Genomic DNA, 27753 nt, shown 5'->3' on the forward strand with positions numbered 1-27753 from the left:
GGAATACCGCGCCCCATATCATCATAAAAATCCCCTCGGGGTATCAAAATAAAGGTCCCCTTTTCAGCTATATGGTCGCTACTCGTACCGGTTACATATTAATTGTTGTTTGTATTATGATATAAAATTTAATCAAGAAATTGACTAAAACAACACCTGATGCACTGACAAATATAACACATTTTCATACCCGTAGTATCATATGATACACACATTTTCAGCACGTTTTTCTATAAAATATTTCATGATATATTAAGTTATTATTAGTTAGTTCACACTAATAAAGACTCATTTTGAAATATAATTAATTTTCGCTACATTGCGCTTACTGTAACTGTCCCCAAAATAGGACTTCTTATCCCATGAATATCCTGCCGGCTACAACGTGTTTGCAGCCGTCAGTGATTCTTGAAAAAAAAAATAAGACGTTTTCCATCTGAACTACATAGGTCATCCACCAGAGGGCAGAATACAGGTATATGACTATATACAACAGGTTTTTGAGGAAAGGGATAATCGTATTACTGACGTAGAGGTCTTAAATATGATACATGTGGCGTTATAGGGAGTTAATGTAATTTTCTATTCACTCATGCAAATAAATAATTGTTTGATAACAAAAAAATACATTTGTTTTAATTCTTTTTTCCTGCAAACATATCACTTGTCCCCCTGTGCTCCCACATTCAAAAATGAAACTTTGTCTTGCATCGCACTTTATTGCCATCGGTTCCACGGGAATGCAGACCTCTATTCTTTTCTTCTGCCTGGCAAATCCACCATTATAATAGCAATCTACCAAGGTGCAAGCGCATGTAGCTCTTAAAGAAATTGTTTGAAAAAATTAGTTTATAGCATGTTTACACCCTAAATACACCAGTGACTGAGTACAACCCTTGTGGACCAGGCGCCTGGCTTTGACTATTTTTCTGCCATTAAACTAGCAAACGTGGGTTGGCCATGACGTAAAATAACTTGTGCCTTTAAATTGTTAAAAAAAATCCTGTGTGTTGTAAAGTGAGGTATGAAACAGATACCAGGCCGCTTCAGTGAGGGTCAGCGTAAGTTTTATTCATGTGATTTTGCGGTTTCAACTGTTTCATTGGAATCAATCCAAGCAGCAGCATGAAGACTGTAAACCAAAGAAGTGGGATGATGCCTGAGAAGAACAACTCAGTCAATCCTCACGTCTCCTCTCTCCTCAGGCGATTGATGGACTCTGAGCATGAGACATGTACAAAAGATGAGGACTCTTCTCCACTATTCGAATGGAAATTGTTCTTAATCTTTTATTTATACCGTTTGCTTATACCGTAAGATTTAGGAACACACTGAAAAAGATCAACTTTAATACATTTGAAGGTTGAAGTTATTGGAATTTGTTACGGCTGATTTGGTGGAATATGTTTTTGGATCGAACTGTCAAAAAATGTGGAATGAAAATGCAGTTTAATGGTTGAATCTGTAGCTTGCCTAACTTGTTATAAATTGCACACACATGCAGGATTAAAGTAACAGGGAGTTGTTGTATTACATTAACACAGACCAGCAAAAAATATCATAACATTATTCTAACATTAATGTCATGTTGTTCTTAATAGATTTCTGTCTCAGGTCCTGATTTCAAATTGAGCCTTTAATCTAGAATATGGTCAGTTTTAAAAACACTTGACTTTGTTGCAACTCATTTTCATGTTAATGTCATCTTTCCTGTTAATGTGAGTTTGTTCTGTGTGGGTCTCTGTCTCAGGCTGTCATTTTATTCTCATTTAAACCATTTAACAATATGCATAGATTGCATAGTTGCTAATGTAAAAAATAAAAATTAACTTGTAAAGAATTCTACAACAACATACAGTATTGTGAAGTATTAATAGTATTTATTGCCAATTCCAGTTGAAAAGGTAACTTCTGTAATTTGAGTAAAATGCAAGATAATATTTTAAACCAGATTACAGTTAATTTTTATTTTTCTGTTTAAAAAGATAGTTGCTGTAATTTACATAGGACAAAACCTGTAAAAGACATTTTGTAATTATTTTCTAAATGAAATGAAGATGCTTTGTTACTCCCCTTGGGGAAATTCTCTTTTCACCTACCCCATCTTGCTCTACTTGACACACGGGCACAGACAAAGGTAACAGCAAACCTGGCAGCAAAGGGCAGCCACCTGTAGGGACACCCATGGAGCTGGGGGTTCTACAGTGATTAACAGCAATTTTGCAATAGCTTTCTGGCAGCTTTTTTTTGCTAGGTATTTACAGTAAATTCCACAGTCAATTCTACACTAAAACAGACGTCATTCCTAAGCGCAGCATGGACTGCTTCCAGACACAGTATCAAAATACAATTTCCAGAGTCACTTGAGTAAGCTGGAGATGCCTCATCCCCGGGTAAGAGAGCCTGCAGTAGGCAGCCTACCAAAAGAGGGCCTTTCCTGTTCCCTTCATGAATTATAAAACCAGTGGAGAGAGCTCTCCTGTTGCAGTTTCAAAGAGAAGACCAACATGGTGAATTTTGGACTGAGGTTTTGCAGTAAGAGGGTGCTGAAGGAAAAAGGAGTTTCAAAGACATTGGTCTGCTTGTACTGCCGATTTTGTCTCTGTCAATTTCAGATGTTCATGTAGAACGTGAATTTACTAATGTGACATTCCTTAAATCTGACCACCAAACAGAATGGTTGTAAATTTTCTGTCCAGTTTGGTAGACGTACAATTTGGACTGTAAAGAGATGGACTGATGCAGAGGCGGAGCTATAGATAGGCCTGGGTGAGCTCTGCTGGGCCCACCCATTCAGATTAATGAAATTACATTTTTTATATGTATTACCGGCTTCTAACTCTGTTCCTGCACATCACTGCTGTTACTGTGGCACGACAGAATGTGTGAGCTCCCTCTAGTGGTGCTCTTTAGGTAGAACACCACAGTCATGGCTGTATTATTGTTGCAGTCACCATGTTGTAAATATTTAAACCTATTTAAGAAAATGTAGGGTAATGAGCTTCACTCAAGCCCACCCAAATTTAATACAGGTCTATCCATCAGCCACTTTTCCATATTTAAATGCTGCAGGAGGATGCTCACATGAAAAAATAAAGTAAGACTAATTCACTTCTTTATCCAAAACTATTTCTTTCCTCATTCATTACAAAGAAAAGAGCTTTAACTTGTGCGTGCATTGCTTAATTTTAAGCAGCATTATGGAGTACTTTTGGAGATAGAAAAGTTTATGAAGGGTCTGATTTTGGGTATCTTTTACTTGTGGTTTGGGCTATAAAATTGGAAGGAGTTGCCAACCTTCACTGTGCAGGGTCTGCGCTGTTCTCATCCGTGGACAGTGTGTGGGTTTGTGGGTCAGGCATAAATGGGGGGGGGGGGGGGGCTGTATTTATTCAAAATAATACAGATAAAATTAATATATCTCATCAATTAATTTAAAGTTATTTTTCACCCCAAGCACACCTACCCTTCCTGAAAATGGTTTAGTCTACAGTCCTGCTCTGGGGTACGTTTCCTGTACCATGATGCATGTTAGCAAAACACAAAAATATGCCAGGAAAATAGCAAGAGATCAAAGAAAAAGATACATTCTGTGGGCCATGGCTGCTGCCGCATGGCAGAGGGTGTGAGCGGGAAGTGCAGGGACGATGTCAGCATCACCAAAAGGAGGGCTGCAGCTCTCTGGAGGGAGCAGGAGAGGAGGGCTGGGGGAGCACCAGTTTACCTCCTCTCACTCCTGGGGAGGACCGAGTATTGGCCATCCTAGATCTGAGAGGCACTTGAGGGAATCCCGGGGTGCACAAATCTCTGTAGTCTACCCACCTCCAAGACATCTATGCTTTCTACTCCCAAGCCACTTCCTCTTGGCCCACTAACATTTGGCCCCCTGTAGTGTGATCACCAGGGTTCCTCAATATGTGGCACCTCCACACCTGGCTCCTCTATACCAGCCATCCCTTGTCCGGGCCCCTCTACATCAGGCCCCCTCTGACATGGCCCTCAGTCCCTCAGGGCGACACTGTCCCCTGAGTCCCCAGAATCCCTTTCAGTCTGGGAGATCACCTAACCCACCCATCCTGCTGCCTAATGCCGGTGTCATGCTGTAAACTGTCCCCCTGCCACGGAATGTAATCTCTCATTTTAAAGGCAATGTCGCTTCGCTTCTCCTGCGCGGCAGCAGTGTCCGCTCGCTGTAACATCGGTTGTCTTGTTTAAGCAGACTAAAAACTCACATTACAAATCACAAAGTTAAGATAAACATCCTCCTGTAAAATATCGCAAATGTGACACTTACTACTATTTCATTTAAACACGACAGTAATGCATTTCTTTTTGACGAGGCTCGTTTGTGCAAATACAGGCGCCTATAGTCTCAAGAGGTGATTCATTTTCTTGAATAATATTTTTGATACTTCGTTGAATTAATTCTGCCCCAATATTTTTGCTATTCTGTCTTCTTTTCATACCTATAATGCGGCGATTAGCTTCATACTGGGCACCGACACACCTGGAAATGACGTAACATCGAACCAAATGCCAAAAGTAATCAGAAGTTAGCAGCCTGCCCAGAACGCACAGATAACAAGCTACACTGCAAGTCGTCCAGCCACGACGTCACCCAGCCCATCGTCTACCATCTAAAATACAGATAAATTACAAGTGCTCCGTATTTCTGCAGATGACATTATTTTGAATTGGGCCATAAAGAAAAAAACATTCTTGGCCTGGAGGGAGGGGGGCTTGAACAGGCTATTCTTATTTAATAACCCAATTTTTAATTCAGAATAATAAGATTAATAGGATGTTGGTGACTGTCAGTCAATTACAAGTTGTGGTCGAGACTAAGTAAAAGATAAAAATTAGTGATAATATAGCAAAGCAGTGGCAATACTACATTGCCAAAGCAGGTTATATGCACTAAAATACAACTGCAGCTTCACTAAGCACATCACAGTGCAGTCTGACCAGACACACAGTTCTCAGTCAATTATTTTCATTGTGGGAAGATATGAAAGGATTTACAAACTACCATTGCTAGTTACCACACTGCAAAATGCTGCTTTACGTGGAGTTATATTACGAAAGGCCGTCAAGGCCACGATGTCTTAAACTCTTTGCTTAGAGGCGGCATTATTTCATGCCTACAGTTATATTTTTACCTCAATAGACAGCCGTGTAACTTACAGGCAGCATTTTGCAACGTGTCTTGATGTCAACAAATTATCTTTCAGAATAAAAGCACCATTAATATTGAATCACAAACACCATAACAAAACCAAATTCTGCACAGTTTGCTAATTATTCTGGGTGCGGGCTGCTAACATCCTGCCTTACGGTTTGGTATGCGGGCTGCTGGTGGCCTCCTACTGCTCTGCCATAGAGAGCATCCTAACATACGGCCTTACGGTGTGGTATGCGGGCTGCTGGTGGCCTCCTACTGCTCTGCCATAGAGAGCATCCTAACATACGGCCTTACGGTGTGGTATGCGGGCTGCTGGTGGCCTCCTACTGCTCTGCCATAGAGAGCATCCTAACATACGGCCTTACGGTGTGGTATGCGGGCTGCTGGTGGCCTCCTACTGCTCTGCCATAGAGAGCATCCTAACATACGGCCTTACGGTGTGGTATGCGGGCTGCTGGTGGCCTCCTACTGCTCTGCCATAGAGAGCATCCTAACATACGGCCTTACGGTGTGTGTCAAGTGATCACAATTCTTACTGTGCTTTACCCCTCACTTGATAGGGATGTACCAAAACTGAACATATAACTGGATTTCACTCAGAATAACCAGGCCTTCTTTTTGGACTCTTTATCCCTTTTTATTTTATCTTCGCTTTCCTCAAGCCAGGCATTTACAGGTGAAAAACCTTAAACCACAAAACACCAACTTTCACCAATCTATCTTATGAGCAAACACAAAATTTTACTTTAAATGCACATATATATATATATATATACACACATACCCACAAAATATACAATAAATGACCAATCTCAGCTTCAAATTTCCACACAATTATACATAACTTGTTCTGAATAAAATTCCTCCAAACATCAAAGTTTAAGATCAAACCACTGGGGAAACACATAAATGAGTTACTCAACGCAATAAATTGCAATGAAAAGCTAACCAATTAGACAATCGAACAATAGGTTTAACACTTCTGCCCATATGAATTATTAAAAGGAAAGTTCACCCTTAATACTTTTTTTTTCTTTTTAGCAATTTAATATTTAACTTTTAGATAAACTAAAAATAGAAACCCCCCTTTTAAACCGCATTAATGCAAACATCTGAATCAATAAAACAGCATTCCACATATTGTCATTGAGACACTTACAGCACACCCTATTAAGAAATAAACCCCACTCGCAACAGGTAGTGCTTGCTACAAATAACATTTGCAACAAAATCTCCAACACGCATGGTTCATGGTCTTACCGGCTGTCCGTTCAGAGTCTACTTTTCAGTACACAATCACAGCACAGTTCCAGAAGCACTTGGTGTAGATTTGACCCTTTGCTTGTCGCGCTGCCAATGCGTTTTGCCGACTTTATCCAAAATAAAGAGCAGGTGCGTCCGTTAATGCCTTCCCCTCGGGTGCACACAGGTGAGTAAACTTTGGTTCCGCATGACCACTTGCGTGAACGACGTAACCACTTGCTGGAATGACGTTCATCGCAACACCTCCCACTCAACCTTTTTGTTCTTGAACAGAAAGGTTGGAGAACTTCAAGGCGAATATAGACCCTAAAGAGTTTTAATTTTCCTGCTCCTCCACAGGCAACAGGACTACAAGTCGCCGGACATCCCTGCGCAATACCACTCCAATAGGCTTTTCCTTCCCGTCGCCAGAGGCTAAGTGCTGGATTTCAGGCTTCTGAGGCTGGACCAACACACAGCCCCCAGGCACAACAAGAATTTCAACATCTCTCACGATGCCCTTTGAATCTGGTGCCACAGAGACGACTCGGCCAAGTCTAAATTGTCCTCGCAGGGAGTTTTGATCACAAAGCCACACGACATCCCCTACAGCAACATTTCTCTCTGTGGTATGCCATTTAGCTCTAATGAAGAGGTTTGGCCCAGCAAGCTGACACCATGCTTTCCAAAAGTCACTAACTTGGCTCTGGATCTCCCTGAGCCGCTTGTAGGGGTAGTCGTTAAAATTGAAGGACCTGGAGTCCCCACTGTGGGATGCTCGACCTAGGAGAAGCGTATTTGGTGTTACATACTGAATGCGACCCTCTCGACTTTGGACTCTTGCATCGATAGGCCTCTCATTAGCCAGGTTTGCCGCCAAATGGAGGGCCGTAAGGAACTCATTGAAGGTAAGATTTGCTGACTTGCCCAGTCCTTGAAGAGCTCTCTTGGTAATTCTTACAGCCGCTTCAGCAGCCCCATTTCGATGTGGCGAGTCAGCAGGGAGCACTCTCCAGATCCAGCTTGTCACATTCTTTACAGCGTACTCCTCCAAGCTCAATGTATCTTGGCTCTGCAAGAAGGCATACAGATCCACCAGCAAGGCTCTTGCACCAATAAAATTGGTCCCAGGATCTGACCAGACCTTAAGGGGATGGCCCCTGATGGCTGTGAATCTTTGATAGGTCATTAAGAAGCTCTCTGTAGACAAACTGCTGGCCAGATCTACATATAAAGCACGGCTTGCCATGCAGCAGAAGATAACCCCCCAGACCTTCATGGACACTCTTCTTTTCACATCATCTTTCACCAGGTACGGGCCAAACAAATCAATAGTCGTAAACTGGAAAGGAGCGGCAGGTCTTGACCTCTCTACTGGAAGATCACCCATCACTTGCTGGCACATTCGAGCTCTTACTTTCCTGCAAAGGACACACTGGTTGACGACCTTTTGGGCCAACCTTCTCCCTTGAACAACCCAAGCCTTCCGCCGCATCCTAAGCAGTGTCCCAGCGACCCCCTCATGTCCCTGCTGATGACTTTGACGTGCTAGTAGCGTCCCTAGCCAAGTATCAAAAGGCAGCAGTGGGACAGCCGAATAGTCTTCTCTAAAATGCTGAATTCTTCCCCCACACAGCAACAGTCCACTAGTTTCATTCCTATACACCACCAACCGATCCGTTGTAGTGGTAGGGAAAGTAACTCCTTCTTGAGCTGACAGACAGAGGTCTCGAAAGGCATCTTTTACAGCATCCCCTTTATGATCTAACAGCGTCAACCTTGCCTTGGACTCAACAAGCCGTACAATGACATCTCGTGGCAATTTCCACCGCAAGTACAGCACAGCCCCATACGAGCACTCACTCCCGTCAGAGAACGTAATACCACAGGGCTCGCCACATGGTGCAGGAGGTGTCAAGGCTCTGATGAATCTTAACTGGCTAAGCTCGGTATAATCTTCAAAGAGGTGAACAGCGTCTTCCCATAGACCCTCCGACAAAGGAGCATCCCATGTATTTTCTGATGGGCTGTATTTGCCCCTTACTTCCTGAAATGCTTTTCTCACCAAAATGGCTCCCTTTTGCTTGACAGGTGTCACAAGACCAAGGGGGTCATACAGCCCAGAAACTTGACTCAGGAGCTCTCTACGAGTGAGCGGGTTTGGCACCTGCGCCCTGACTTCATCTTTAGACAAGTTCTCTCCCAATCTCATCCTCTTTTTCCTTTTGGAGAAGTTTACCGCTGTCATCAAATGAAGTTTATCACTCTCCGGATCATAGCCTAGGCCCAAAGCTTTACTGTTCTCATCAGGGAGTTGATTCGGAAGGACCATCACCACAGGTTTCTTTTCCTCAGGGTCCTTGGATTCTGGTCTCCCACTTTGGCCGGAGTAAACCCATGGTTTCATATAAAATCCACCAGTCTCCAAGATTTGTTCGATATTGGCCGTTATTTGCTTGAGCTGGTTCAAATCACTATGGGATGTAAGCACATCATCTACGTAAGCGTCTTGCTCCAGCACGCGACGCTCTTCAACAAGATGATTAAACATGGGCAAATTTGCTGTCTCACGCATGGCAACTTGTGCGATACAGCCTGCTGGCTTATCACCGATATTGACTCTTGTAATTGCATACTCCTGAATATCCTCATCCTCAGAGTCTCTCCACAAAAAGCGATGAAGATGTACCTCTTGGTCCTCGAGCCATACAGAATTATACATTTTCTTTATGTCTCCAAGCGCAGCAAACACCCCTTGCCGAAACCGAATTAGAACAGCACGTATACTGTTGAGGACATCTGGACCTTTAATGAGCAAGTCATTTAGGCTTTGACCCCTGAATTTCTGGCTACTATTCCACACAAGACGGACTGGTGTAGTAACAGAGTGAGGGTTCGGTGCAATTAGGTGACTGATATACCATACTGGTCCGGTCCAGTTTTCCAACTCTTCCTTTGAAAGCTTAATAACAGCCCTCCGCTCGACCATGTCATGGACCTGTGCTTTATAGGCCATTTTCCATTCAATCTCCCTTGTCAGTTGCTTCTCGGTTCTCAGGAACGTTGCTTCAACAGCTCCCCTATTGTTAGGCAGCGTTCCCAAGTCCTCAATCCAGGGATACCTTGCATGCCAGTGTGGCTTTATGCTATGGTGATCTTCAGTCACATAAGTAAGTCCATCCTTTATTTTCTCCAGCTCTCGTTCCTCGGAAATAGTCATCTCCTTTCCCCCAGGTTGGCAATTTCCACATCTACAGCCACCACACCGAGGCTCACAAGCAGCCCCAATGCTGTCCCACCTCCACCAATCCATAAAATCTCGGTTGACAGAGGACATAGTAGCCCGAGTGAGTCGAAGAAGTTTACCTGAGTAGTCACTGGTGATCTCTTTATATCCAGCAGCCGCTGTCCGCATGGAGCGTGCAAAATGAGTTTTAGAATCGTGGACAGTGACTGTAACGTCTTCTAACAGATCTGGATGAGAACCGCCCACTGTTTTACCCAGAGGCCCATCCCACAGGACAAGGTCCCCAACAGAGCACACCTTCTGAGGGACAAGCTGCCCTTCCTTATGGCTTATGAGGAGTTTAATCTTAGTAGGGCGGACCAGTTGATGAAAGGGAACATGAGGAAATATTTTTTGCAGTCTTTCTGCTGACACATGACGGTTAACCTCTGCAATGCTATCAAGCCCATAACACACAAGCTGATGAGACTTCAGGGCTCCCATTGAGGTTTTGACCCGTATCTTCAGCAGGTAACGCTTGGTCTGAACTGTTACTTGCATTCCGCCAACTCCATGGACTATAAGGGTCACATCCTCACTCCTTAAGTCCAGCTCACCAGCAGCCTCATGGGTAATATAATTGGTATCAGATGCCAGGTCTATCAAAGTTCCAATCTTTTGCCCAGCATTGGCAGTGACCTCAAGGATCATCATTATAACTGGAAACTCCTTGAGGTCATTCTCCGCTAGCAACCCCTGCTCTGGAACGGTTAAGCTAAATGTCTTTGAGACAGAGTTGCAGAACACATTCCGACACCGCTGAGCTAAATCAGGGGGCAAGCTCGTTAGGAACTCTTCCTGGCTTTCAGTATACCTCTTCCCTTCAGCTCTTGCTGGACTGGGCCTCAACCGCCTTGGGTCTCCTTCCTTGCTTCCAACCTTGGGACAGAGGTAGTAGTGATGACCTAGGCCTTGAGCGTCCTTGCACCCCTCATTTTTACACAGGAAGGTGGTCTTACACTCTGCGTTACCATCGTGAATCTCAAGACACCTCACACAAGCGCCGAACTTCTTAACGGCCTCCCTCTTTTCCCCCACTCGAAGCGTTTTAAATTTCTTGCAGTAGTACAACTTCTTCCTGTGACCCCTCTCTCCACAGACAATGCAAGATGCTTGAAAGCCTAACGAGTTAGTGGCTTTGGTCCGGGCATGCTTTTGTGGGATTTTTCTCTCTCTCTTACTGGAATCATCGTCCCTTAATTGGTCCAACTGCTCATAAATCTTTTCCTGACTTCTCAGGAACTTAAGGAGCATGTCAAATCTACCTTCAGGTGATGCAACCTCCTCCTCTCCTGCCGAACAGACCAACCATTCCTTTTTCAAGTTTTCAGGCAGTTTACTTTCTAAGGATTTCGTGACAAGAGGATTCCTCAAAGCACCCGTATTTCCCAACTCACTAAGGTCATACAAGGCCTTTTCAACAACCTGTATCATGTCCACAACCCTCCGTGGCTGATGGCCTCTCACTGGAGGCAGAGCCTGCAGTTCCTCTACAATCTCCAAGGCAATTGCTGATTTATTTCCAAACCGATTTCCAAGAACCCGAAATATTTCATCAGCTGTTCCATAGGTTGGCAGGCGGAGTTCTCTTGCCACCCTTTCCTCGAGACTATCCAAAAGCTGAAACTTCCTCACCTCCTTGGACCCAGTGGGTTCTCCTTGCTTTTGCAATGCTTCCCATTCCTTTTTCCAGAGGTAGAAGTTCCGCCTATTTCCATCAAACCGAGGAAGTGCTGTTGGCCTCAGCTTAATAGCTGGAGACGGGGGCAGGGTTGCATCTGAGGACCCATTATGTTCCAACTTCGCCTGTAATAGGTCAGCCTTCCCCGAAATCAACTCAGGCAACAAACTCTCTATGTTCCTCATACGCTGCTGAAAGTCAGGCCGCTCTGCATCTGAGATCCAACGACTCCATCGAAAAACAGCCTCTTTCGCTGCCTTTACCAGCCCCTCAAGGTGATTAAGCATCAACTCATACACCTCCAACTTCAGGCCAGGCTGACTCATCAAAAGGCGCTTACACTCCTTTTCAGCAGCCTCCAGGGCCACAGTCAATTCAGAGTTGCCGAAATTTCCCCATAGGACCTTCTGAACGAAGTGCTCCACATCGTCAAGTTTCTGTTCACGCTCCTCCACTGTCCTTTTGATGTCATCTCTCATGCTCTCTTTCGGGGTCGACACATGCTCCAACTCCTCCAACCAGGCAATTTCCACCTCCTCATTCGCCTCCAAGACCTTATCAGCATCCAGCACAACCTTATTGAAGGCTTCCATCAATTCATCGGCCGACATTTTCTTGCAAGACTTCATTACGGAGTTTGCTAGTCGGGAAAACCGCTGTTTGGCAGTCATTCGCTCTCTCTTTAATTGCTTCAGAGACTTTGACTCGGCCATTCTAAACCTTGGTGAACTCTAAATGGGAGGTACTGGGCTTGCCTTGGCAGCTATTAGACAGGAGCTTAAGTGGGCAGGCTTAGTTGAAGCTTCATAAACCAACTTACAGCGGTTTTTCACTGTCAAGTGATCACAATTCTTACTGTGCTTTACCCCTCACTTGATAGGGATGTACCAAAACTGAACATATAACTGGATTTCACTCAGAATAACCAGGCCTTCTTTTTGGACTCTTTATCCCTTTTTATTTTATCTTCGCTTTCCTCAAGCCAGGCATTTACAGGTGAAAAACCTTAAACCACAAAACACCAACTTTCACCAATCTATCTTATGAGCAAACACAAAATTTTACTTTAAATGCACATATATATATATATATATATATATATATACACACATACCCACAAAATATACAATAAATGACCAATCTCAGCTTCAAATTTCCACACAATTATACATAACTTGTTCTGAATAAAATTCCTCCAAACATCAAAGTTTAAGATCAAACCACTGGGGAAACACATAAATGAGTTACTCAACGCAATAAATTGCAATGAAAAGCTAACCAATTAGACAATCGAACAATAGGTTTAACACTTCTGCCCATATGAATTATTAAAAGGAAAGTTCACCCTTAATACTTTTTTTTTCTTTTTAGCAATTTAATATTTAACTTTTAGATAAACTAAAAATAGAAACCCCCCTTTTAAACCGCATTAATGCAAACATCTGAATCAATAAAACAGCATTCCACATATTGTCATTGAGACACTTACAGCACACCCTATTAAGAAATAAACCCCACTCGCAACAGGTAGTGCTTGCTACAAATAACATTTGCAACAAAATCTCCAACACGCATGGTTCATGGTCTTACCGGCTGTCCGTTCAGAGTCTACTTTTCAGTACACAATCACAGCACAGTTCCAGAAGCACTTGGTGTAGATTTGACCCTTTGCTTGTCGCGCTGCCAATGCGTTTTGCCGACTTTATCCAAAATAAAGAGCAGGTGCGTCCGTTAATGCCTTCCCCTCGGGTGCACACAGGTGAGTAAACTTTGGTTCCGCATGACCACTTGCGTGAACGACGTAACCACTTGCTGGAATGACGTTCATCGCAACAGTGTGGTATGCGGGCTGCTGGTGACCTCCTACCGCTCTGCCATAGAGAGCATCCTAACATACGGCCTTACGGTGTGGTATGCGGGCTGCTGGTGGCCTCCTACCGCTCTGCCATAGAGAGCATCCTAACATACGGCCTTACGGTGTGGTATGCGGGCTGCTGGTGGCCTCCTACTGCTCTGCCATAGAGAGCATCCTAACATACGGCCTTACGGTGTGGTATGCGGGCTGCTGGTGGCCTCCTACTGCTCTGCCATAGAGAGCATCCTAACATACGGCCTTACGGTGTGGTATGCGGGCTGCTGGTGGCCTCTATTACTTTTTTGTAGACAGTCCATCTGTGTGGTGCTGTTTGCACGAATTGTTTTTGGAAATGCACTTACAGTTTTGCAGATGTTAAGGGTGATTGCAGAAAACCATCATAGCAACTGATTAACTGCAATGTTGCTGTACAGTTCCTTATAATGGGCGCCAATGTAATGTCTAGAGTGGCAAATAAACTGATTCACCATTTACTGTCATGTACACCACTTAAAATGCTTGTTCTAAATGCAAATGTGTGAATGTAAATGTAAGCAGTAAAGCTACAATTTACGTTCAGTTTGCATGGTGGAAAGAACATTTAATCTGCCTTTTAAGTGTGATTAGAAGATCTAATGCCTGTGTGCTTGTAGTCAGATGGTCGCTGGTTCAAACCCAACCACAGCACATCTCTGGGTCCTTGAGCGAGGCCCTTAACCCCCAGCTCACTGGGCATCACTACGGGTGGCTGCCCTTCGCAGACAACTTACTCTGTTTACTCTAAAAAAAAGAGCAAGTTGAGGGAGAAATTAAGACAATTTCTCCACAGGGACCAGTAAAGTATCAATTATTATTACTGTATGAGAGACTGTCTAATATCAGATTGATAACAGACTCATACTGTGCTGAGCTTGTCTAAGAGAGATGAGTAGCAAATTCTCTCCCACAGTGTCTCAGCAATCTGTACAAAGAACTTTATATGCTCAGTATCTGCTCCTGTTTATCTAATTGTTCTCATTTTAACTGGATGTTAAGGAGTAAATTAATAAACATCATGTAATCTCAATTAGGACGCTTTTTCACTGTTACTTAAGTTCCCATGTGAACAGCCAATCAGATCAGCCTGATGTGTGTCTCTCTGTTTCCTGCCCTTTCATCCCGACCACGACCATGATCTCTCACTTAGCAGCAGAGCAGTTTATTCTAAACAGTGGAACCGCAAAGATGTTCAGACTCTTTGGTCTTCTCCTTTTCATTAGTAAGGCCCTAAAATATAAATTATAAATTATTTTTGGATTTTAATATTTTCATTTCTGGTATGATGTGATCATTGGAATTTGGCCATTTAATCTTCATCACAGTTAATAGTTATTTAGATTACTATTATATGTCTTATTTGATTATGATTTTTTTGTTTTTCTGTTTTTGCAGACACTGCACTGACTACAGATGTTGTTCAGCCCAGTCACCTGATGAGGGTTCAGCTTGGAGACAGTGTGACCCTGACATGCTTCTATCCAGAAGAAACAACTTCTGTTGCTTGGTTTAAGCAAGCTGTTGGTCAGAAGCCCCAGCCCATGGCGAAAGCACTTCTCTATGTACCTGGTGAATTTTACAAGGAATATAAAAGCATAAAACGTTACTCCTTACTGAATGCAGAGGGGAGTTTTAACCTCACTATTTCTAACGTGGAGCCGTCAGATTCTGCAGTGTATTATTGTGCTACTATGTTTCTTCATGAGGTCACCTTTGGGAATGGAACCTTTGTCATAATCACAGGTAAATGAGATTCCAGCTATTTTCATATTTGCTTTATTATAATGTCAGTAAGATTATTCCCTGTAAAATATTTTTGACAATTGAGTTGTTTCTCAATATAAAATTAGCAATTGTCTGCTTTGTTCCATAAATGTTTTTCTAAACATCAAACAAAAAATATTTATTATTATTTTTGTTGTTATTATTATTATTATTATTATACAATTTGTTGCATTTTGCTTGCTGTCAGTAATCTTCAGCCAAAAGCCTAACCTTCTCTTTATAGAGATGTTAATGTTACACATTGCAGTCTCTTTAAAACAAATAACATAAAAAAAAATGTATAGGACTGTGCAAATATCTTAAGCAACAAAAGAAAATAATTTTTGACGTTATTTATCTGAGCAGTCAGTGTGTATTCACTCTGAAAAAAAATGCATGATTTAACATAAGAACTAGGGATGTGCACCATTCAGAACTGATTTGAGAATGAAATTCTCAAATATGTATCTTAAAATTCAGGATTTTGAAATATGCATATGAACTTGAATTTCAGTTCATTTTGTTAGTCTGAATTAAATTTGAATTGTGGTTGAAAACAGGTTGTGGCATTGAAATTCATATTTTAATTTAAAGAAGAAGAACGAAAAAGGGTTTGGATTCAAATTCAAGTTCATATACGTACTGTAGTTGTAGCTTTTAACTATACAGTCTATTATTTAAATATGAATTATACATAAACACATTAACATTGTTGTCATTTTGTGCACTATAATGGATCTGCTCATAGGAAGAGCTGAGTGTCTCTCCTTAAACGTCAGTGTTGGCTGCAGTGACTGCAGTTTCTAACCTAAGAAACGTCCCAAACACTTTTCCTGCATCAAAAGTCAAACTAGTGCCTATTCCTGCCATGAAAGCTTCACATAATGTCACCGATACCTGAGCCAACCATGTTTATCAGAGGATGCCAACCCTTTGGCTGCAGCTTTCTCTGCACACGCTGAGAAAGTCTTCAGTGTAGCAGGAAAAGATTTCAGGCCAGAAGATTGCAAATTAAATCCTAAATAAGGCTAAATGTAATAATAATGAAAAATTGGCCATGTGTTTTGGAATAAAGCATAATTGCATTGGCCATGACGTTTTGCTTTTCGCTGTAGTGCTATGGTTGAATGGAAAAACGTACTTTTCCACACATAAGAAAATAAATAGGAACAACTATGAAACCAAGTAATTCCTTTTGCTATGAATTCTTTTTCTTTAATGTTAAAAGATAGACAAACTAGTAATCGGCAAACAGTAAGAAGCAAAGATAATACATTCGGCTCTTGAATTAAATCATACAGGTACTACAGCAAAATGCTCAAAAATACCAAAACACATCAAGAGCTAAATATGCAAAAACAATAAATACCTTCCTGTGGAAAAGGGGCAACATAAACCAAATGTAAAGTCACGAAAATCCTGAAAATATAAAGTACAGTTTACACACTTCATTTCTTTGAATTGAAATTAATTAAATTAATCTACCTTCATACATTAATACCAGACATTATATAATTATAATGTTTGTTATTATCATATAATTTTTATTTAGGTATTATGTAGGTGCAGTTAATGTATAGTGTTACCGGATATATACTAATAAGCAGTAATACAATAATAAGAGACAAGAATGTCAACTGTTCTCCAAGAAGTTACTGATTTCTTGGATGGCTAGAAGAACATCGATTCAGTTCCCAAACCTCTCAAAAATCTGTAAGAAAAATTTTTGAGGATCTGTATTTTCCATTCTTACTCTCAAAGCGCTGTCATCATGAACATTTTGCTTTTCAGGTAAAGACTCCAACAGCAGGACTGTGGTACAGCAGCCTGTGTCTGACACAGTGCAGCCAGGAGACACTGTGAGTCTGCAGTGTACGATAGAGACTGGGAGCTGTGCAGGAGAACACAGTGTTTACTGGTTCAGACATGGATCAGGAGAATCCCTTCCTGGAGTCATTTACAGCCGCGGAAACAGCAGTGATGAGTGTGAGAAGAGCCCTGAGGCTGGATCTCCTACACGGAGCTGCGTCTACAGCCTCCCCAAGGGGAACCTCAGCCTCTCCGATGCTGGGACTTACTACTGCGCTGTGGCCATGTGTGGGGAGATGCTGTTTGGGAACGGCACACAGCTGGATATAGATGGTAACACCCAGTGAGGGGAGATGCTGTTTGGGAACGGCACACAGCTGGATATAGATGGTAACACCCAGTGTGGGGAGATGCTGTTTGGGAACGGCACACAGCTGGATATAGATGGTAACACCCAGTGTGGGGAGATGCTGTTTGGGAACGGCACACAGCTGGATATAGATGGTAACACCCAGTGAGGGGAGATGCTGTTTGGGAACGGCACACAGCTGGATATAGATGGTAGCACCCAGCGTGGGGAGATGCTGTTTGGGAACGGCACACAGCTGGATATAGATGGTAGCACCTAGCGTGGGGAGATGCTGTTTGGGAACGGCACACAGCTGGATATAGACAGTAACACCCAGTGAGGGGAGATGCTGTTTGGGAACGGCACACAGCTGGATATAGACAGTAACACCCAGTGAGGGGAGATGCTGTTTGGGAACGGCACACAGCTGGATATAGACGGTAACACCCAGCGTGGGGAGATGCTGTTTGGGAACGTCACACAGCTAGATATAGATGGTAACACCCAGTGTGGGGAGATGCTGTTTGGGAACGGCACACAGCTGGAAATAGATGGTAACACCAAGTGTGGGGAGATGCTGTTTGGGAACGTCACACAGCTAGATATAGATGGTAACACCCAGTGTGGGGAGATGCTGTTTGGGAACGACACACAGCTGGAAATAGATGGTAACACCCAGTGTGGGGAGATGCTGTTTGGGAACGACACACAGCTGGATATAGATGGTAACGCCCAGTTTGGGGAGATGCTGTTTGGGAACGGCACACAGCTGGATATAGATGGTAACACCCAGCGTGGGGAGATGCTGTTTGGGAACGGAACACAGCTGGATATAGATGGTAACACCCAGTGTGGGGAGATGCTGTTTGGGAACGAAACACAGCTGGATATAGATGGTAACACCTAGTGTGGGGAGATGCTGTTTGGGAACGGCACAGAGCTGGATATAGATGGTAACACCCAGTGTGGGGAGATGCTGTTTGGGAACGAAACACAGCTGGATATAGATGGTAACACCCAGTGAGGGGAGATGCTGTTTGGGAACGGCACACAGCTGGATATAGATGGTAACACCCAGTGTGGGGAGATGCTGTTTGGGAACGGCACACAGCTGGATATAGATGGTAACACCCAGTGTGGGGAGATGCTGTTTGGAAACGGCACACAGCTGGATATAGATGGTAACACCCAGTGTGGAGAGTATATCTGCTTCTTCAAAGTTTTATTTAGCTTATTCTGCTATTAAGACATTTATTTCTTATTTTAATGTAATGAATTTTCTAATTTAAGTGCTTAAATTTAATTACACAGATGTTAATTTAATAATTATTTCAAATATGACAATAGAAATTGTTAAAATGCAAATAAAGTTCATGTTAAAATTGGACTACTTACAAAACAACTGCTGTAATGTGTTATAGATTTGATCTTTAACTAATGTAATGTAAGCAAATGGGAAATGTGTCTCTATATCATTATGCTGAAATCTATCTCTTTGTTACAGGCTTTCAGAAGCTGCTGGATCCTCTTCACTCTGGCTTGCTGATAGTTTTAGCTTGCAGCATTATTCTGAACGTTGCTCTCATTTGTATAAGATGTAAACTGACCTGTACACACTGTGCAGGTACGCTGCCCGGCTTTATGCACTCAGAATGACAAAATGTAGATTTTAACAAATTATAGAAATATAAAATTGTTTTATGATAGATAACATTTTCATATTAAAACCACTCTTGCAGGTAACCCAGTTTAAAAACTCACATTATTTACATAAAACTTTTTGTACTGCAAGATTTACATTTTTGTATAACTTTCATATTTTGCTAAATTTATTGAAATATGAATGTTGCAATAAGTTGCATATCAATAACTTTTATTACCAAGATCTCATTTATAGCAATTTTATTATATATGATATCTGAGAACAAATAACACATATCCAAACATGCACACTTACATTGACAGAAGTCATTTTTACTTTCATTTTTGAGACAAAAAGGATGTTGATTGCTTGAAAATTCGGAATGTTATCTGACCACTGTATGATACCGCGTGAAATTAAATAATATATTGATGTGTTATATATTTTAAACAGATGAAAAGAACAGTGATATATCAAAAGTGGAATGGTCACGCAAGCAAGTATGTAATAAATATTTCAAATTACAAATCGTCAGTAAAACAAATGAACCTCAGACTGATTTCCATCCTGGGATCAGCATTTTAAGTGCTGCTTGTGAAAATAAGTAATAGCAAACCGATTTGATCCATCCAATTCTGCCATCTTTGTCTCCCCAGTGCCATGACGAGGACACACTGAATTACGCTGCCCTGAACCTTAAGAAGCCAAAACCCAGGAGACCGAAGAAAGACGGGAATAATGACACTCTGTATTCTGACCTCCGCTACAGAGATTATGAATAAAGATGCTTCTCATTCATGTCAGTCACACAGAGTGTTCAGGGTGTAGCTTTAATAATGTTCAGAAGGAGGGCAGGGGAGCCAGTGCTTCTGAGACTGAATCACAGGATTTTACGGAGTTTGGTGTCAGTGTGTTTGGGGCGCATTTTTACTGGAAGTGCAAATGTTCAAGCCAGACTGGGGGCTGAGGGAGGGGGAGAGGGGAGCCACAGAGATTATTTCTTCATGGCATGGGGGGGAATAAGCGGCTTTAATGTTGTGGAAAGGCTGAGTTGCTGCAATCAGTTCTTTGATGTGACACATGCTTACTTGTCTCCCTTGTGTACCATGCTGAATGGTTTGGGGCAAACGCACAGGGACTGATCGATTATATTAAACAGATGAAAGAAACTGAATGAAAATTCCAAGTGTTCTTAAATTACATTTTTCATTTAATTGTGTGTTCTGGATGTATTTTTGAGTATATACATGTACCTGTATATGTACCTGTATATATACCTGTGTCGTTAATAACGATGTGGATAATTAAGAAAGAGGAGTTTTGTTTCTTGCTCCCTGTCCTGTTATTTGGCTCACAAACATACACACACATAGACACACACACAAACACACACACACACACAAACATACACACACACAGATACACACAAACTCACATGCACACACACTCACACACACACTGCTAGGGCTCTGTAAAAACACTACCATGCTCTTTTGTGTGAGTGAGGTGGGGGGTGTTAAATAAGATGAAAATGACAATGGCTGTACTTTTGTTATGTCAGTTGTGTTTCTATAGTCATTGTATCATATTCCACAAGCTTTTTATTCTACAAGATGTACAAGCGAGACAGTGTATTCAGTGGGGTGTTCAGGAGTCATTAGGTTCTGAAAAATGTCTTGCATTTAAAACATAATGTGCTTTTGAATACTTAAGTATTTTTAGATGCAAATACTCCAGTACTTTAACTGAAGTAAAAAATTAACTGAAAAGCTTTTAGTATTATTTGATGAGGAGTATCTATACTTAACTCAAGTAGTGAAGTTGTGTACTTTGTCCACCTCTGTCCAAAAGTGACATACAGCTGTAAGCTGTTTTGGTTTGTTTGTCTGCTGAGTGCTTCTCTGCAGTGCTGCAGATGTTTCCACTGGTTAGATGCAGCTCAGGAAGACTGACCCACTGACTGCACTGTGCTGGGCTCACTTTGCAAAGAGTAAAAACCACACAGAGAGAACAATATCTGCTTCTTGTAAGACCCTGTTTCCTCTCTACCTCACCCAGGTCACGCTTTGAAGTATTCAGCCTAAGTTATTTTATCCAAACAAGCCACCATTATTATTCATACAGCTGGACATTTGACTGGAGCACATGATTGCTACATATCACTACCCTGTACATGGAACAGAATGTACAGTTTTCACAACAGAACTTTAGAAAAGCAAAATTCTCATCAGTCCACATCTCTAACCACCACACATCCTAGGGTTCCCATTTATAATGGTACATTTTTGTTTTATTCACATTCTTTTTCATCACACAGATAAACACCATCCATTAATCTTACAGCATGTATCCTGGTCAGGGTGATGGGGACGACACCACCTATATCGAGTGTGATTTAAGGCCAAGACCTTAAAAGGGAGAGTCAAGACTGAGGCTTGTTACAAGAGCAGTGGGGCACAAAACAACAAACATCATTATGAATGTAAAAGAAATGTATGTATTTATAAATATAGGGTAATAATAGAAACAAAAAATAAGAATATATTACATACAGAGGAATATTATAGGAATATTAAAATTAACTTATACACAATCCTTAACTTATACAGAATCCTATTGCATGTAACATTATTGCTCATGTGCCAGATATTAGCCTCCCAAAGGAAGCTGCCACACAGGGAATAATGCACTGGCTCAATGCAACACTGCACATCAGTGAATAAGGAGGAACAATATTGCAGATCAGCAGCAGATAGAAACTGTATCAGAAGACAGTGAACAGGGGAAAAGTTCAATGAGCAGAGTGCAGATTATAAAGCCTGACTGCTGTGGGGCCCAATGACCTGCGGTACCGTTCTGTCACACGCCGGGTGTCTGAGTCTCTTACTGAAGGAGCTGCCCCGAGCCTCCATAGTCTGCTGGGGGGGTGAGAGGTGTCACATAAAATTGATGACAGCCTTGTTATCAGCCTGCTCTCATCCATCTACTCTACAGTGCCAAGGGACGCTCCTTCCTGATGATGAGAGGAGTCTAAGCATGTGGACATTTGGGATAATGTGAGTTCAGAACTGGATAGTCAGCTGTACGACTTCCAGTCTGTAGGCAGACTCATCGCCTTCAGTTATGATGGCAAACGCAGTAGTATCACCTGCAAAATTCAGGATCTTCACTGGAGCAGCAGTGATTTGTGTAGAGACTGAAGAGAAGGGGGAGAGCACAGAGCCTGGAGGAGCTCAGTGCTGAGGGTCAGCGTGTCTGATGTGTGCTGTAAGCATACAGATGTCCTGCATTTGTGGAACATTTTGTTTGTGCTGCTGTTTAAATGTGTTGTTGACGCTGCAGTCAGTAATTTTCCACTAGCAGTCTCACCTCTGCATTTTACAGGAAGACTGACCGACTGAGAGCAGGGTGTTTGTGTCTCTCGTCTCAGTGAGCGAAAACCACACAACCGTCAGGTCCTCAGCTCAGGCCCTCTGCTTCACTAGAAAAACCACAAAGGGTATTTTTATCTAAAAGGGGGTGAGCAAGTGAGATGTTATTGACAGCATGAATTTGTCTACTAACATTTTAAATTCAAACCTGAAAAGCAGTATGTCCAGGATGTCAGTAATTACATTTAGTCAGTATGAACAATTTGGGTGCAATAATACAGAATAATGTAGAATTTTGCATAATTCAGTTAATACCAGTAAGATACCGATCATTAACACTATAAGGTCATGTTGCTGAATCTCATTGTTAAAGTTAAATGAATCTACGCATTTTTATACACACAAGACTGTGCTTAGTTCATCTTTCAGTCAAAATCACACAATGAGGCAAATCTGAGCATCTTAATTGTGTCTGTGTGGAATGGCATCCCATGAGGGACTGTGCTCTGTGCTTCCTGGGACAGGTCCCACCCTCTCCAGACCCCGACGAGAAGTAGTAGTCGCTGGATAAAAGAATGACAAAAGATAAAAATACAAAATTCATTCTTGCTGTCTAACCTCTGATTACTGCATGACATTTCTGATTTCTGATAACTGATAAGTAGAAAATATGTTTAGTCTTTTGCTTGGTGGTAAGAAAAAAGGAGAACCAGAAAGAGCACAGTCATTTTCAAGGTTATTTCTCACTGGTCAGTGTGAAAGGTTGCATCGTTACTATAACGCCGGGCTCAGCACAGTGACTGCACCTGCGCTGCACTGTAGACCACAAGCCAGGCTGCAGACCATCAGCCCTGAAAGTTAAAACAGGACTCGTATGTGTGTCATGTGTTGTTTAATAAAAATTTACAGGACAGAACATAGTGGATTCAGTTTCCTTTGCTCTTACACTCCCAGTCCAAAGTGTGGCCACAACTGCTGTCAATGCATCTGTCTCTTTTATCACTGTGTTATTCACCTTAATATCAAAAGGCTCCAAAGCAGTACAGTAATGCAGAACAAATATTGTAACTAACAAGGAAGTGGGGAGGTAATGGGCAGAAGTGTTGGTTTTTGGTAACTCCACTCCTCTGACCTCCACTGTAATTTTAGGTTCCTTGGAACAATATTGTAAACCAGTCATCACACACCTAGGGGTTAAAGTCGACACCAACCTTAAGTTTGACACGCAGATAATGTCAGTTGTTAAGTCAAGCTTTTTACAATTGAGGCAGTTGGCCAAAATAAAGCCAATTCTTTCTAGGCAGCACTTTGAGACAGTAATCCACTCTTTTGTCACTACTAGTTTGGACCACTGTAACGCCCTCTATGTTGGGGTTAGAGGCTCCACTATTGTTCACCTCCAGAAGGTTCAAAATGCTGCCGCACATGGAAATATGAGCATGTCTCCCCCATTTTAGCCTCACTCCACTGGCTGCCCGTACATTTTAGGATTCATTTTAAAATTCTGTTATTTGCTTTTAAAGCCCTCAAGGGTCTTGCTCCACCTGACCTCTGTGAGCTGCTTCACCCTTACACCCCCACCCGCTCTCTCAGGTCAGCTGATCAGCTGTTCCTGACGGTTCCTAAGACTCAGCGTAAGCTTAGAGGGAATCGAGCCTTTGCAGTCGCAGCTCCTAAAATGTGGAATGACTTGCCTTTTCACATTAGAGAGGCCTCTTCTCTGTCCGTTTTTAAATCTCTTCTAATCTCTTCTCCTTCACCTTTGACACGTTGTGAGATGTTAATTTTAATAGTAAATTTTATTTTAATCTTAGCTTTTTCTTTATTAATTAATTGATTTTTTTAAATTTTATTAATGGCCTTTTACTCACATTTAATGTTTTGGTTTTTATTAAATTTCTTTTACTTCGTTTTTAAGTGTGTGAATGTTTTTATTTATTCCTTTGTGCAGCACTTTGGTCCATAAGGTTGTTTAAAGTGCTTTTCAAATAAAGCTGGATTGGATTCGATTGGATTGGAAGATGGCTCAACAAATCTCTTTCACAGTATGTAAAATTTGACAGAGGGGCGCAAGGTGACATTCTGTCAGGGGCCCAGAATTTTTAGCTACACCTCTGTGTTACTGTGTTTTTTTTTGTTCTAGCCATCAATAACTCTGGAGTTGCTATATCGCCACCTGGTGGTGAAAATATCAGACAAAAATATGTACACATGTTACCAACAGTTTGAAATTAGCAGGTTTAATAAATCGTCCCCACGGATGCCAGTCATGAAATTTGAGAATTGCAAATTAAAACACAGGAAAAAATCAGGAACACTACAAGATAAAATATTTACCAAACACTCAATGTGCATCCAGGGTGACAAGGGACAACTGGAGGATGATGTGACAATCTGACAGTGACATTCACAGCACTTTATATGTTGCCAAAAACAGAAAAGGGGATTAAAATCAAAAATCTGAAATCATGTATGAGGGTGGGGCTGCTTGGTGGTGCAGTGATTAGCACTGTTACTTCCCACCTCTGGGACTCAGGTTCGAGTCTCCGCCTGGGTCACATGTGTGGGGAGTTTGCATGTTCTCTCTTGCTAAATTGGCCGTAGGAGTGCATGTGTGTGTGAATGGTGTGTGAATGTGCCTTGCGATGGGCTGGCCCCCCCGTCCTGGGTTATTCCCTGCCTCGTGCCCATATCCTTCCAGGATAGGCTCCGGACCCCCCGCGACCCAGTAGGATAAGCGGTTTGGACAATGGATGGATGGATGTATGAGGGTGAGTCACAATGACGACTGCTGCTCTGTTGACTTGGTCCCAGGAGTCGTCAGCGTTGGTCTGCCGGGGCCCCCGTCCTGTCTGTGGAAGCACCCCTCTTGTTGGCTGTTCTCTCTGCCTGGGCCCCCTCTCCTGCTGCCTCACGTTTGGGTTGAAGTGGCTCCCCAGTGCTTCTGTAAAGCGCTTTGTGTATCTTAGAAAAGGGCTGTATAAATGTAACATTCATTCATTTATTCAAGGTCCCAGCCAGAAGAGTGCAGTCCCACACTGTCCCCCACAGCCTGAATCAGCTGCATGTTATAGGATTAAGACACTTCCTGCATTAGGCCATTTACCCTCAGTGTATTTCCACATACCCTGACAGGATGGATGACAATACTGTGGCCCTAATTTTCAATACACAGTTTTCACAGGAGTCTCACCCTCATCCACATTCTCTGCATTCCTTATCTCATGCTTCTTTGCCACCCGCATCTCCTCTGCCTGCTTCGTCTCATTTTCCCACAATTGAAACACATTCCAATTTGTCTCCGTTTTAGTTCAACCACATTAATACCTGAGCAACCAGTCTGATCCCGTTCCTCTAATTTCAAACTCATCTGGCTTATCTGATTGGGACTGAAGCTGCTGTTTCTAGGAAAACCACATTCGTCCCACTGGGGCAGGTCTGACGCCGCGTCCTTCCCATATTTCTCCCATAATTGTTGTAGAGAATTTCAGCTGGAGTTCCTTCCCAGAAGCAAGTCATTTCACTTTAGCACCTGTTACCAGTAAAAGTCAAGTCAAGTAGGTCTTTAATGTTATTTTTAACTTTACACAGTTGAGTATAGTACAGTTACAAAAGAAACTGTTTGCCTCGGACCAAGGTGCTACTTAAAGTAACACAAGACTAACACATAACAGCCTAGCAACATACTGTATAGTGCATAATGAGCAAAAACTGTGCAAACATTGCTGGGCAGTGCAAAAAGAGAGGACAACTGACACCAATGAGCACAAACAGCACAGTAAACCCAATACTGATAAGGCGCAGTTTGGATGTGCAATGAGGTAGCAATAAAAATAAATAAAAGTAACTGTAAACATGGCTACAATAAGATAAAAAATAGTGGTTAAATAATAAAGTGTGTTAATGAGTGTATGCGTGTGTGGTATCAGATTAGTGCCTGAGAGTTCAGTAGTCTGACGGCATGGGGGATAAAGCTGTTTGAGTCTGGCTGTAAAGGCCCGAATGCTCCAGTACCTATTTCCAGAAGGCAGGAGGGTGAAACGATAATGTGAGGGGTGGGTGGGGTCATCCACAATGGTGGTGGCTTTGCGGATGCAGTGTGTGGTGTGAATATCTGTGATGGAGGGGAGAGATACTCCAGTGATCTTCTCAACTGTTATCACTATCTTTTATAGGGACTTGCAATCTGAGGCGACACAGTTCCCAAAGCAGACCGTGTTGCAGCTGCTCAGGGTGCTTTCAACAGTTCCCTGATAGAGTGTGAGGATGGGAGATGGGCTTTTCTGCGCTTCCGTGGAGAGTAGAGGTGCTGCTGTGCTTTCCTTACTATGGAGCTGATGTTGAAGGACCTGGTGAGATTCTCCGCCAGATGGACAACAAGGAATCTGGTACTCTCTACGATCTCCACAGATGAGCCATCAATGTGCAGCAGAGAGTGGTCACTCTGTGTTTTGTGTTTTTCTAAAGTCAACAACCATCTCTTTGGTCAACATTCAGAGACAGGTTGTTGGCTCTGCAGCAGTCCGATAGTCATCGCACTTCCTCTTTATATGCTAAGTCATCGTTTTTATTGACGAGACCCACAGTCTTGTCATCAGCCTGATGTTGATGATGTGATTCAAAATGTGCATTGCTGCTCAGTTGTGAGTCATCGGAGTTAACAGCAGTGGGGGGCTCCAGTGCCCAGTGTGCTGGTGCTGGAAGTGCTGCTCCCGATCCGCACTGACTGAGGTCTCTCTGTAAGGAAGTGCAGGATCCGATTTCAAAGAGAGGTGATCAGGCCCAGCAGGCTCAGTTTCTTAGTCAGCTGCTGTGGAATGATTGTGTTGAAAGCTGAACTGAAGTCTATGAACAGCATAGAGCATAAGTGTCTGAGTGAAGGATTTTGTTAACCTGGAGATGCGCTTCTATGGGGTCACCTGTCTGTGTGGAACCATCTTGTTCATACTGCACACAGTGAGTACATTGCACCTGCCGGTCCATGTTACATCACAGGAATGACCTGAGCAAGCTTAGGCATCTTGGGTGTGAACTGGATCATTAGCACCTAATAGCTGTGCTTTTATTATAGATGCTCTACATTTTATTTACATAAATATTTCTCCTCTTTCCATATTTAGCAGTGAGGTCTGCAATGCCACTCATTTTGTGTCACACTGTTGGGTGTCAGCAGGAGCAAACTGACTTTCTATATAGTTCTCTCACCTCGTCTCAGTGACCTCCCATCATCAGCAAGGAATAGGAGTGCTATACGTTGTCAGCTGAGCTATAGTCTACTTCTTATGTTCCTCTTCTCTTCAGGTAATGAGCAGCTCCCTTTTTGAAGCTTGAGACTTGGTTAGTCTGTTGTTTGACTAAAGTGTTGTTAACTTCCACAGAACTGGCCAGGGATGGTGAACTTCCTGTGCAGGGTCACAGGGGGTCTGGAGCCTATGCTGGATGATATGGGCACAAAGCAGGGAATAACCCAGGACCAGGTGCCAACCTGTTACAGGGCACACACACCACTCAGACATGGGCAATTTGGCAGCTCCAA

At 42.5% G+C, this 27753-nt stretch overlaps 3 protein-coding genes across 4 annotated transcripts in view; 1 reads left to right on the forward strand and 2 right to left on the reverse strand.

The window, feature by feature from the left end:
• Positions 1-5723: 5723 nt before the first annotated feature.
• On the reverse strand, positions 5724-8156 carry LOC125748322 (uncharacterized). The gene is made up of 2 exons (XM_049024339.1): positions 6443-8156; positions 5724-5867 (listed from the first exon to the last, which is right to left on the reverse strand). Exon 1 carries the CDS (start codon positions 7917-7919, stop codon positions 6762-6764), a length of 1158 nt encoding a protein of 385 aa, XP_048880296.1. The 5' UTR covers positions 7920-8156; the 3' UTR covers positions 5724-5867; positions 6443-6761.
• Positions 8157-9640: 1484 nt separating this feature from the next.
• On the reverse strand, positions 9641-13110 carry LOC125748845 (uncharacterized). Its single transcript, XM_049025500.1, has 3 exons — positions 12982-13110; positions 10167-12396; positions 9641-9742 (listed from the first exon to the last, which is right to left on the reverse strand). Exons 2-3 carry the CDS (start codon positions 12102-12104, stop codon positions 9641-9643), a joined length of 2040 nt encoding a protein of 679 aa, XP_048881457.1. The 5' UTR covers positions 12105-12396; positions 12982-13110.
• A 1342-nt stretch (positions 13111-14452) lies between these two features.
• Positions 14453-27753, forward strand: part of LOC125748328 (immunoglobulin superfamily member 3-like) — a 65165-nt gene continuing 51864 nt past the window's right edge. Inside the window, exons 1-6 of one of the 2 annotated variants that reach the window (XM_049024348.1) lie at positions 14453-14504; positions 14678-15025; positions 16838-17188; positions 18709-18828; positions 19300-19346; positions 19503-20431. In XM_049024348.1, coding sequence (XP_048880305.1) covers positions 14471-14504; positions 14678-15025; positions 16838-17188; positions 18709-18828; positions 19300-19346; positions 19503-19628 — 1026 coding nt within the window. In that variant the 5' untranslated portion in view covers positions 14453-14470 and the 3' untranslated portion in view covers positions 19629-20431. Of the gene's footprint in view, positions 14505-14677; positions 15026-16837; positions 17189-18708; positions 18829-19299; positions 19347-19502; positions 20432-27753 lie in introns of those variants that run through there. The other variant, XM_049024349.1, reaches the window with a different exon arrangement.

Source organism: Brienomyrus brachyistius, chromosome 9 (assembly GCF_023856365.1).
Source record: "Brienomyrus brachyistius isolate T26 chromosome 9, BBRACH_0.4, whole genome shotgun sequence".
Lineage (NCBI taxonomy): Eukaryota > Metazoa > Chordata > Actinopteri > Osteoglossiformes > Mormyridae > Brienomyrus > Brienomyrus brachyistius.